General features: G+C 39.4%; 1 protein-coding gene across 5 annotated transcripts in view; it reads left to right on the top strand.

Annotated features, from left to right (window-relative positions):
• The window catches only part of PGGT1B (protein geranylgeranyltransferase type I subunit beta), a 45,182-nt gene that overhangs the window by 5,328 nt on the left and 26,778 nt on the right, over positions 1 to 13,076 (top strand). For all 5 annotated transcript variants that reach the window (XM_084833899.1, XM_084833902.1, XM_084833898.1 and 2 more), the window contains exons 2-4: positions 1,992 to 2,110; positions 8,034 to 8,101; positions 11,333 to 11,484. In XM_084833899.1, the coding sequence (XP_084690025.1) occupies positions 1,992 to 2,110; positions 8,034 to 8,101; positions 11,333 to 11,484 (339 nt within the window). The remainder of the gene's footprint in view (positions 1 to 1,991; positions 2,111 to 8,033; positions 8,102 to 11,332; positions 11,485 to 13,076) is intronic.

The following is a 13,076-nucleotide window of genomic DNA, read 5'->3' as shown; positions in this document are numbered from 1 at the left end:
TGTAGTTAGTGTAGAACTAAACTACAAGCAAACATACCCTGGTCCTAATATTTTTTGTTTTTTTAAAAAAGAATGATATATTATTACAAGTTGGGCCTGCAACAAAATGTTGCAGTGTTGAGTGCTCATATTCAGGGTGCTTGCTAGCCAGCCAGCCCTTCTTTCAAGGTACTCTATTCCATTCTTCCTCCCCTGGCTTTCCATTTTTGCCCCCAACAGCCAGTCAGTATTCTGTGGCTACTGAGCATGCTCAATCCTCATTTGGCTGTTTTTAGGTTATTTTTAAAAGATTTCCCTTCCCCCCATACTTTTGCAAGTTTTGGGGTTTCTCTGAATCTGTTGGCACCTCCTGCATGGATTTTGCCTTTTTGGCTACATGAGGATCCAGTCTCAGAGAAAGAGCTCACTATTAGTATAAAGCAGCCTTCCCCAGCCTGGTGCCCTCCAGATGGGTTGCACTACAACTTCCATCACCATTGGCCATGGTTGCTGGGGATGATGGGAGTTGTAGTCCTATATACCTGGAGAGGGTTACCTTGGCTATTCAAAATAATGTAAATTCTGAATCTGGGAATTATGTTAAGCGGTGAAATTCACGTGTGTGTTTTTCCTCTGCAAGCTATGTAGGCGAATTTCCCAAGGTTATATTCACCTAATAAAGGTATTGTCCTGTGGAAGGGAGCCAGTGTGGTGGTATGGTTAAACTGTTGAATTCGGACTCGAAAGATCCAGGTTCTTCTTCCCACTCAGCTATGAAGCTCACTGGACTTTGGGCCAGTCACTGACACTCAGCCTAAACTAACTCACAGGGTTGTTGTGGGGATAAAATGGAGAGCTGGTGCTGTCTCAAATGTGCCATGAGGGGGGGGTGCTACATTCTGAAGATCCTTTGCTACTGTTACTTTATTTTTTGTAACTCAATTTTGGTACATAATCTATTGTGATCTCTTGTTTTATTCTGAATTAGGGTAAAATAATCCAATATTATGAGAACAGGGGGATTTTTGTAACCTTGGCCATTATAGTGCCCTTCATATACATCTCCATGGCAGCCACATTTTTAGCAATGCAACCCCACAGGGCTGCACAGTCTTCCCCACATACATTTTATTTGTTTCATTTCTATACCGCCCAGTAGCCCGAGCTCTCTGGGTGGTTCACAAACATTAAAACCAAGGAGGTACAACATAAAACAATATACAGTCAGGGCCAGAAATATTGGGACAAGGATAACTGTTTTGGCAGTTGGCCTCTGTACACCACCACATTGAAGTTGAAAGGAAACACACCCAGATGGGAGCGAAGTCAGGACTTTCAGCTGTAATTCAGGGGGTTGGACAAAAGTGGGGCACTACCCATTCAGGAAGTACAGCCAGTGGCATACACAGTTATCCTTGTTCCAGTATTTCTGGCCCTGATTGTAAAATATGAAAGCTCAAAATTATACTGTAAAAGTACAACCGGAATAAAACCTATATGTTTGCATCTCCCGCCCTCCCCCTTATGTATGATTTCTAGCACTAAAATGGCCCTAGCATGTGTAAGAGGGATAAATTAGCTACACATATCCATCTCATGATTTTTTTAAAATAATATCTCTCAGTGCTGAAGAAGTTGATCTCCCTGATTTTGGTGCCAGTGAGCTATTTGTTTTACAGATTTTTGAACATGTTACTGATCTACATTTTATGTGTGCGGTCAGTTTCAGCTGACAGGAAGAGCGTTGTTGGTATCAGTGGTGACCTCTTTGACTCAAAGTGGAATTGGTAAACTAAGCTTGACAGCAGCATAGCTACCTGCTTGCAGAGTTATATGTGAGCAGCTCCTTGCATCTTACTGTCAGGTTAAAGTGTCCATGTCTGTTCTCATTCATGCTGGAGTTGACACACGTGCAAGTACCTTTTGTGTGGCTTAGATGTATGAATTCACATGCTTTCAAGCAATTTGATACTGAGGGTGGGTAGTAAAATGCTGCTTTTTTCCCCTTTCAGGTTGACAGTTGCTTTTTTCGCACTCTCTGGTCTGGATATGTTGGATTCCTTAGATGTGGTGAACAAAGAGGATATAGTAGAATGGATTTATTCCCTGCAGGTCCTTCCCACAGAAGACAGTGAGTGAGTTTTTAGCTTTTCTCTTATTGACATTTCATTAGATTCATTTGTGCTGTTTCAAGCTTTTGAGAATAGAAAGTGGTCTCTTGTTCAGAAAGACATAGCAGTTGCAAATGTTCAGCAGTTCTAAAATGTGTATGCTCTTATCTGGCGTATCCTGTTATCCGGGTCACAAACAGTGCAGTGAAGTCTGGCAAGAGCATTATACTCTGCTGACAATGGTTTTACTCAAATGCAGTTTTATTCTGCTAAGTAGGTTGAGCTTTCAGGTAGAGGACCCTCTCCTCCCTTTTGAAAATTGTTTGTCATATAGACTCTGTCAACAAACTCTTCTAATATATAATGTGATATAGAAATACTCCAAAGGTGTTTTGTCTAATTCTGACACAGCATGTTCATGTTAGTCTTTTATAGGGCATACTTATAATCAAGTAAGTGTGATTACATGGATCACTTGATTTTTTTTCTCTTAATTGCGCCAGATCTCCTCTAAAATTTATTAGCCTAGCTGTATAAGAAGCATGTAATTTATTAATATGAACTGTAATTATATTAATTAATGTTAAATCAGATTTGTCACTACTGTAAGAGAACAGTGGAATAATAATAGAGGAACTCAATTTATATTATCTTTTAGAAATAAGACTCAAAGGATCTCTAGGATGCAACTTTCTCCCTGCTTGTTCGGTGTTAATGACCCCATACTGTGTTCTTTCGACTCCATACACTAGGAGGCAGACTTTCAAAAAAAGACCAGGATTGGAAATAACTCTCTTTCCCTCCAGCTCTTCCAGTCCTAAAGGGTAATGATGGGTGATAGCATGTTTAAAAAAAAAAGTAAAAAGTAAAAAAAAACAAAAACCTTTGCATATATTAAAGAAAATATAAAACCCCTTTCACCATCCTGTCTTTAACTACCAAATGTCAATTGAAATATTTTTAAAATCCTGTTTTCGGCTGATGCTCTGACCTGGGCTTTGGGGAATATCATGGGAGAAGAGTATTCCATTATTCTGTTTTAAATTGCTTTTGATATTGTGACTTCCATGGTAATTATACTATTATGGACTGAGGTGGCAACAAAATGAACAAAAAAATAATTCAGAATAAAAAACATTTTGATAGAGCTTGAACAAGATTTTCATGCAAGCTCTCTTCACATCATTGGCAGGTTCACAGCACTGTTTTGTGTATTGTCTCAGGCCCTGTCTAAACATTAAAAGTCTAATCTGGTTTGTAGCTAAAAACGGGCTCCATTTCAAATACTTGTTCAGTTGACACCCATTGTAAGTGCACTGATATTCAACTTTCTTATGAAGTGTTTTAAGGGGTTCTGTGAAATCTCAGAAGAATTTAGTTTTGTAGTCCATATTTATGTTGTCCTTTAGAACTTGCTGTGTATATCCTGGTTGGCTGTATGGTGAGGAGATACCCTACTTCGTAGAGACAACACCCCGCCCCCCGCATCACACAGTGCATAGTTAAACTATGGAATTCGCTACCACAGGATGTAGTGATGGCCACCAATTTGGATGGCTTTAAAAGGGGTTCGAGAAATTCCTGGAGGAAAAGGCTATCAATGGCTACTAGTCCTGATGGCTATGTGCTACCTCCAGTACCAGAGGCAATGAGTCCCTGTACACCAGTTGCTGGGGAACATGGGTGGGAGGGTGCTGTTGTGCTCATGCCCTGCATGTGGGTTCCCAGTTGACAGCTGGTTGGCCAGTGTGTGAACAGAATGCTGGACTAGATGGACCCTTAGACTGATACAGCATGGCTCTTCTTATGTTATGTTCTTATTTCAGCTCTCCTTAAAATAATTCCAGAGAGGTAGCTGTGTTACTCTGTTCCAGCAAACACAAAAATAATCTTGTGGCACCTTAAACACAAAGATGTTAATCTTTAAGGTGCCACATGATTCTAGTTTGTTTTTCCTTAGAGCAGGGGTGGGCAACTTGTGGCCCTCCAGATGTTTTGGCTTAAAACTCCCATTGTCCCTCACCACTGCCTATGCTAAATAGGACCGATGGGAGTTGTAGGCCAAAACATTTGGAAAGCCACAAATTGCCCACTCCTGCCTTAGAGTAATAACGAACTTAACTCATTGGAGTGTCTTCCATCCTTTTGTAAATGCTTTCATCTTTTTCAATAGTAGTACAATTTATACAGAGAACAAACACCAGATGGTGCAATACCATAACTGATTTTAAACAACAAAAACCCTCAGATTACAATTTTCAGAGGAGTAGATATGCTAGTATGTTGCAGCAAAAGCAAGGAACTCCTGTAGCACCTTTAAGACTAACATATTTGCTATAGTATAAGCTTATGTTAAAATGAATTTGTTAGACTTCAAGGTACCACAAGACTCTTCCTTCCTTTTGCTTTAAATGACAGTAGCTCAGCTAACTTTAACGTGTGACTCATCTTACAGTTCCATTTGAAACTGTACCTGACTAAAATATTAACTGATTATGTATTTTTTTCTGAACTTTAACTTTAATATCATAATTAAAACAGCAGGTTATCTAGCAGCACATACAGTACTGACATGAAGCATCCTTAATGAAATTAAATATGGAGGGTGGCATCACATTTAAAACCAAAATCATCTCCAGAAAAGTGTAGTGTAAGTAAACAAGTTGTTACTTCAAAGAATTAAGCACAATTTTCTAATCCTGTTCCTAGCCCGCTTTGAGATATGGCAAAATCGATTCATGGTTCAACAAATCAACAGTCCCAGTTTATCAAGGAATATTGGCCTCAAACAACCTAATAAGTACAAAGTAGCTCTTTGCCTAATAAGCGAGTAGCAAACCTGAGCCAGGACTGTGGTTTCAGAAAGCTTCCCTGGCTGAGTTTTGTACCAGAGACACTCTAAAACCCTTAATGAATAGCCCTGAATAGGAGATGTTTGGACTTATTGACAACATACAATGGGGTACAAACAGGATAATAAATATGGTATTTCCAAGGAATGCTCCAAGCTGCAATCATATTTTGACTGATATTAGTAACTTTCAACCATCTTTCATATAAAATTGGCTTGGAGTATTTTTTTATTTTATTGTTTATCTTTTTAACCAAAAAGATTCATGCAAAATTTAGGGTTCCCACCAGATTACAGTTGAAAATTCCAAGGGTTGTATCCAGTGTATCCTACTTATATGCATTGAAATGAATGGGACTTAAGTTAGACTAACATTGGATACAAATCCCAAGAAACCTCTCTCCATAACCCATTTATCCTGGTTTTGTTTTCTTCTCTTACAGTTAAGAGAATTGGCAAACAGTGTTCTACAAATTAACAATACGTTGGTTTATATTTATTACTAGCTTTTATCAGGAAAAACTTGACTGTTTTCCCCTATCCCAATAGCTATGATTATAAAAAGCTTATCATAGAATTATAGAATAGTAGGGTTGGAAGGGGCCTACAAGGCCATCGAGTCCAACGCCCTGCTCAATGTAGGAATCCAAGTCAGAGCATCCCTGACAAATGGCTGTCCAGCCTCGTCTTGAAGGCCTCCAGTGTGGGAGAGCCCACCACCTCCCCAGGTAATTGGTTCCATTGTCGTATTGCTCTGACAGTCAGGAAGTTTTTCCTGATGTTCAGCCGGAATCTGGCTTCCTGTAACTTGAGCCCATTATTCCGTGTCCTGCACTCTGGGATGATCAAGAAGAGATCCTGGCCTTCTTCTCTGTGACAACCTTTCAAGTACTTGAAGAGTGCTATCCTATCTCCCCTCAGTCTTCTCTTCTCAAGGCTAAACATGCCCAGTTCTTTCAGTCTCTTCATAGGGCTTTGTTTCCAGTCCCCTGATCATCTTTGTTGCCCTCCTCTGAACCCTCTCCAGTTTGTCTGCATCCTTCTTAAAGTGTGGTGCCCAGAACTGGACACAGTACTCCAGATGAGGCCTAACCAGTGCTGAGCAGAGGGGAACTAGTACTTCACATGATTTGGAAGCTATACTTCTATTAATGCAGCCCCAAAGAGCATTTGCCTTTTTTGCAGCCACATCACATTGTTGGCTCATATTCAGCTTGTGATAGACAACAATTCCAAGATCCTTCTCGCTTGTAGTGTGGTTGAGCCACATATCCCCCATCTTGTAACTGTGCATTTGGTTTCTTTTTCCTAGGTGCAGAACTTGGCATTTATCCCTATTAAATGTCATTCTGTTGTTTTCTGCCCAGCGCTCCAGTCTATCCAGATCACTTTGAATTTTGTTTCTGTCTTCCAAAGTATTAGCTATCCCGCTCAATTTTGTGTCATCTGCAAATCTGATCAGCATTCCCTGCACCTCCTCCTCCAAGTCATTAATAAAAATGTTGAAGAGCACTGAACCCAGGACTGAGCCCTGCGGTACCCCACTCGTTGCCTCTCCCTAGTTTGAGAAGGTCCCATTGAGAAGCACTCTTTGAGTCCGATTCTGTAGCCAACTGTGGATCCACCGGATCATTGTTTCATCTAGCCCACTTTGAGTTAGTTTGCTCATCAGGATATCATAGGGCACTTTGTCGAAAGCTTTGCTGAAGTTGAGGTATATGATGTCTACAGCATTCCCATGGTCTACAAGGGAGCTTATTTGTAATGTAAAGTGAAACTAATTTCAGATGCAAGAATTTGTTAAAGTTGTTAATACCAGTTAAAATATTGTTGCAGACTGAATCATTTTTTTAGCATTTACTCTTATTTATATTAGTTTGATTCAGAACAAAATGTTGCCATTGGAAAAATGATAGTATTGAATCGTTTAGACATTTGGTGCAGATGTTTATAGGAAAACTAAAGAAAAACACATTTTTGATGTCTAACTAGTGAAGAAGGTACCTGTGATACGTGTGGGGTATGTATTGTGCATACTGTGTATGTATACAAAATCGATGTACTGAAAATAATGGATTGTATCCAGTGTTGTCCTTCTATTTATGGAAGGCTTTTTCGTTCAGCTGAGGCTTCCATTAATGGAAAGGGTAGGGGTGGGAGTGGTGATCTTTGCAGATTCCTCCTTATTGTTGCAACAATCCACAATTCCAATTCCTACACTATTCTGGAGGGTCTCCCAACCCTTTGAATCAGACAGGGGAGACACAGAGGACTGGAGGGGGTAGGGGGAATTTTCAAAAATTGCCTTCCTCCCCTTTTTCGTTCATTCACAGAAGCCTCTGCTTGAGCAAAGAACCTTTTGTGAATGGAAGGAAAGCACTGTATACAACCCACCCTAAATACTGCAATGACCCTAAAATCAAGAATATGTTGGAAGTCATTCATTATTTAGTATGTCTCAGATCAGGCCAAAAGCTATTTAGACAAAGCCTTTCATTTGTACAGTTTGAATGCTTTGTGTGCGTGTGTTCCTTGGAGACCCCTCCATGGGGGTCTTACCGGTATTGCTGTATGAATAATAGAGAATTTTCTTACAGTTTAAGACAAAGCATGTGCTGAAAAGGCTAAAACAATTGCTTGGTACATAAACTATAATACAATCCTATAGTAATCTTATTTTTGCATACGGATTGCTATTTATGTCTCTTCATTCCATGCCTTACTTTTGCTCAAAGTACACATGTAGTAGTGTATGATTTTTAAAACTGGTTTTTATTTTTTGCTTGTGATTACTGCACACCTGGAACCATGATAGGCTAGAGCCCTGATTAGCAACTACTTTTTCCTAGAAGGCCAATTTGAGGAGGTAATAGAGTGAAGGGGGCTTTTCCTGTTTCCCAACATGGGGTGCTGGATAGGATTGTAGACTGAGGCAGGAAATATGATCTGGCATTAATAGTGAGTTTCAGTAAAACTTTAAATTTCAGTCAAATTGTTTAATGCCAAGTGCTTGTAATTTGGGGTGTGTGGGTGGGTTCTTCTGTTACTCTAATGAATGTGAAAAGTAAACTAGGTTTTTTTTTCCTCCCAAGGATCAAACATGTGTCACTGTGGATTCCGTGGTTCTTCATATCTAGGAATGCCGTTCAATCCATCCAAGGTTAGTGAACACTATAAAATAAAGTCTCTATTTTTGTTTGGAGCCTTTTAACAACTATTTACATGATCATGAAATAAGTCTCTGAGATTAGCATAGACCCAAAACATCTTAGGGTGCAATCTTATGCATGTTTAGACAGAGAAAAGGCCTACAACTCCCAGCATTCCCCAGCCAGCTGGCTGGGGAATGCTGGGAGTTGTAGGCCTTTTCTCTGTCTAAACATGCATAGGATTGTGACCTTAAAAACTAAAAATGTAGGTAATGTGTAGAAGAAATGAAAAACAGTGCAATATATTTTTGTAACTTCAGAATTTGTTTCTTTTAAAATGTTTTAATTGTTTTAACATGGTGTTTTATTCTTTTATCTTTGTGCTCTGAAATCTTTTGATGTGGAGCGGCATATAAATATTGTAAATAAAAAAGAAATTAAATAAATAACTTCTGTCCATAAACTGAAAACATTGTAATGTTTCTGTGAGACAGTGGGGAAAAGTATAGATGTAATGTTTTAATAAAAGCAAGAAATTAATGCTCAGATTTTGATTTTAATTTGTTAATATTAAAACCAATAAGAATAGGAAATGGGGATGGTAGGAGCAGCTTGTTACAACTCTGCTAAATTTTAGGCTGATTGACGTGTAATTCCAAACTATGGTTTGGTGCTACAGGAACAAGCCCTGTACTGATAAAATCCCTCTTCCGCTGGCATACTCGGCTTTAATTAGTAACTTCCTGGTTTGCAGCAAACCACTGTTTGCTGTTACATTCAAAGAAGCAAACTATAGCTTTGTGCTTACCCTGCAAAACAGGATTATAGACCAGGGTTTGATCCTGGTTTAGCATGGTAAGCACAAGCCATCGTTAGTTAATTAGTTCCTGGTTTGTGGCATGCTTATAATTTGCTGTTACATGTCAGTTTTTAAAGTAATGGAGGGGCATTCCTATGGCCCCTAGGTGGCATATGAGGGGCCATAGGATTATTCAGAGTCCCCCTCCAAGGTTGAAGACAATGCGCCGACCTCAGAAGGTCTCATGTCACCTCCAAATGTGTCTCTGATGGTGGTGGTCTTGAAATAAGATCTTCATCCCTTGTCACACTACTTGCCTCATTTCCTCAGACTCCCTTCCTGAAAATGTCTTTTCAGGCATGGGTTTCTAACCTACATCCTATGCAGTGAAGACGGATGCAAGAATTCATTCAGTTTCTCTGCAGTCTCCTTATCCTTCCTTAGTACTCCTTTAACTCTGTTGTCATCTAGCAGTTCCACTGTTTCCCTAGCTGCTTCCGTGCTTCTGATATATTTAAAAAACATTTTATTTTTTGGTCCTAATGATATTAGTGATATACATTGCAGAAACTTTTTTGCATCACTTACTGTCTGTTTCCATTTCCTTTGCAAGTTTGCGTTCCTTTTTGTTCTCATTTGGGCTCAACTTCCATTTTCTGAAGGAAGCCTTTTTTTCTCTAATAGCTTCTTTGGCGCTGCTTGTTAACCATGCTGGTGATCTGTTAGACTTGGTGCTACTTTTCCTGACTTGTGTTATTCTTTCTAGCTGAACTTCTATTATTGCAGGTTTGAGTAACCTCCAAGCATTTTGGAAAGGTTTAAGCCTCTTGACTCCGTCCTTCAACTTCTTTTCTACCAATACCTTCATTTTAGAGAAATTCCTCTTTTGAAGTCCAGTGTTTTAGACTTACTTGGCAATTTTCCACTTACATATAAATTACATTTTATAGCACTGTGATCACTGTTTCCTTTCTGTTGAATAACACATCTTGCATGAGGTCTTGGGACACCACTTAGGATTAAGTCCAGGGTCACCTCCCCTCTTGTTGGTTTTGTGAACAACTGTTCTAAGGCACAATCGTTTAGAGTGTCTAGAAATTTTACCTCTTTGTTGTGAGTGGAACATACGTTTATCCAGTATATCTGAGAGTAATTGAAGTTACCCATTACCAAAACATTTCCTTGTTTGGATGCCTCCCTGATTTCATTCTCCATTTCAAGGTCACCCTGAACATTTTGTTCAGGGTGGGGGGATAGCATGTCCCCTGTACTAGGTTACTTTTGAGGCTTGGTATTGTTGCCCACAGCGATTCTGTGGACAGTCTGCCCCCTTTGAGGTTTCTAGTTGGTTTGACACAATGCCCTCTGTCATGTACAGAGCAACATCATCCTCAGCACACCCTTCCTTGTCCATCCTATAGAGCAAGGGTCTAGAACCTTTGGTCTGCGGTGCAGCCCCTTGGGGTTCCTTCAGGGGACAGGGCTCAGGCTCTAAGTCCTGCCTCCTGGAGAAATTAAGTGTGCTGTCATGGACAGAGATTCTATTCCTAACACTTCAGTCTTGCTGTTACCAAGGACAGCATCAGTGTGGTTCTTCTGAGGGAGGTACAAAAATACATGTCCTTATAATAAAACAGTATGATGGGCAGACAAAGCAATACATGTTCACACTTTTTTATGCTTACACAATGCCAGACTCTACATAACACACATTTACATATTCCCAGATGTTAGCCAGCTGTGTTTGTCTGATCACTTAAAAAATAATCACCCATAAAACAGCACAGAATTAGTTTTAGGGTGTAATTTCTTATATTGTGCTATCATATTTCCAGATATATTATAAATTATGTTTGATGTTTGTTTAGCAATATCTTACTGTACCCTTTTAGATTATGTCAGTAATAGCCTAGAATCCTAGAGCAACCTGCAAGGACAACACCTTCTTTTATGAAGTGTTGCCTTAGGATTAGCTCATTTAAATATATATTCTTTATTTCTCAAATCTTTTGGCTATCTAGATGTGCAAATATCCATGAAATGGTCAAAGAAAGGCCAATTTAGCAGTCTCAGCCAGAGTGCTGTCTGTTGATGTATCTCTCTTTTCAGTGGTTGAGGTCCATCGTATAGAACTAAAGTGGCATATTGAAAGCAGCCGTTGGTTTGTAGAGAATCTTTGCAAAATCCTTTTGGTATTAGAAACATACCCTGGTCTTAAAATAGCTGCTTCCTGCTGCTTGCACAGTTGCTGATACGTGTGGGTCACAGAGGTGGGCATTTATTTATAGCATTTCAGACCAATCTCTCTGGATGTGTTCCCCCTGACCAAAGAGAGGTCAGGGAAATGGACTTAATTTTCCTTGAAAATAAATGCTTATGTTTCATGAGCATATAATTATGGTTCTGTTAAGCAAACTAAAACTTGAATTCTCTTGTGTTTCAGAGTCCTGGTGTTTCTCATCCGTATGATAGTGGGCACATAGCAATGACTTATACTGGCCTCTGCTGCTTAGTTATTCTTGGTGATGACTTGAGCCGAGTAAATAAAGAAGCCTGCTTGGCAGGACTCAGAGCTCTCCAGCTGGAAGATGGGAGGTACAGTGAATTCTGTGTTGTAGGTTGCTGAATATTTTTAGGAAGGAAAAACTGGATCAAAATACATAATGCACAGTACTGTAAAGTAGGAATTGACTAGTCTGAGTCCAGCCTGGAGAAAGATAAGACTTGAGCACAAGCAAGACGAAGGATCTTCCTCCTGCTTATATGCTTCGTGTGCTCTCCTCTCTAGGGAAGGCAAACTGAGACCAGGGCATGCTAGTAAGGGGAGTGTTTTTTCTTTGGCCCCTTTCTTGTTTTACATAGCACAGAGGGGAGGGGGAAGCCTGCACTCCTACCTATAGTGATATTCATTGGGAGTTTCAAAGCCCAGTCTTTGCAGGCCTAGTACTGGTTCCTTGCTCTCTGTACCACCAGGAAGCTGGTCAAAAGAGGGAACTAGAAGGTTTCTGGGCTAACAAAAACTGCGTTTAGAGAAGTAGAAGATAAAAATGCTGAGTCAGGAAGTCAAGAGACTTGCAAATTCAAGACAGGGGGAGTGTTATTTTATAACAAGCTGAATGACCTCAGTTCTCTGGTCACAGCAACTTGTTAAAGACTTAATTCTACTAAAGTCCAGAACCTCTTGGTATACTTCCCTTGATTCTCAAATGCTTGTCCTACTATTGCAGTGTGCTCTATGGAGCCTTTATCCTTGTTTCCCATTTACCCACAAACATGGCTGTGATCTCTTTGGTTTGCCTTTCAAACAGTCCGTTCCTCACTCCATTACCCACATTAGCTGCTACCAATCATCTCTCCATCACACTGGGTTCTTTCATAGGAAGCAGACTTTATATGGGAGAAGTGAATGTCCTGTATGACTGTAGTTAGGAAAAAAAACTTAGATGTACGAGCTTTTATTCTTCCATACTCAATATGTCAGCAATATTCCAGTTCTCCTACTTTGTAGAATACAGATACTTTACAATCCAGTAACTTTCGGGGTGGGGGGGTATCTGTAATTCAGTGTTGCATGTGTTTTCCCCACTGTCCCTGCAGAATGCTCTTTCCTCTATTAGTATTTCTGCTTTTAAAAAATCTGAGTCTAGAAAGATTTAACTTATAAAAGTAGCCTTTCATTTGAAAGAAATGTTTTATATAGGGGAAATGGACAGAACTCACAGCTTTGGAACCCATTTTTCAACTTTTGCTGGTGATTGAAAAAAGCGGTTGAAGAGAAATTACTTACATTTTACTTAACAGTAAAGGTCATTATTACCAAAAGATTTCTGAAGTGCATATAATGCCATAGTCCTAGATTGGTGAATCATAACAATATGAAACTAGCTATAAATTATTTAAATTAACTAAATAGCAATCTGAAAATAGTTGTCTAGAGTGGGGACTTTTAAATAGAACTGTAGTCACTCTTTTATAGTGCTGCAAGTATTATAGTACTTGTAGATATACTTGTTTTTTTTTCATTGTATATGTATTAAATTATTTTCACCAGCTTGGGGGGCAGAGGTGCTCTATTAGCATATTTTTAAGTTAACAGATGTTTGTTCATACATGGCACAGTTTGACTGGTAGCCATTTTCCTCTGCAAAAATGTCGAACAGAAGACCGGTTTATAGAAATCACAATTT

The sequence above is a fragment of the Heloderma suspectum genome, chromosome 2 (genome assembly GCF_057233095.1).
Source record: "Heloderma suspectum isolate Gila_16-S chromosome 2, 16-S_ref, whole genome shotgun sequence".
Taxonomy (NCBI): domain Eukaryota; kingdom Metazoa; phylum Chordata; class Lepidosauria; order Squamata; family Helodermatidae; genus Heloderma; species Heloderma suspectum.
This window is presented reverse-complemented; position numbering and strand designations above follow the sequence as displayed.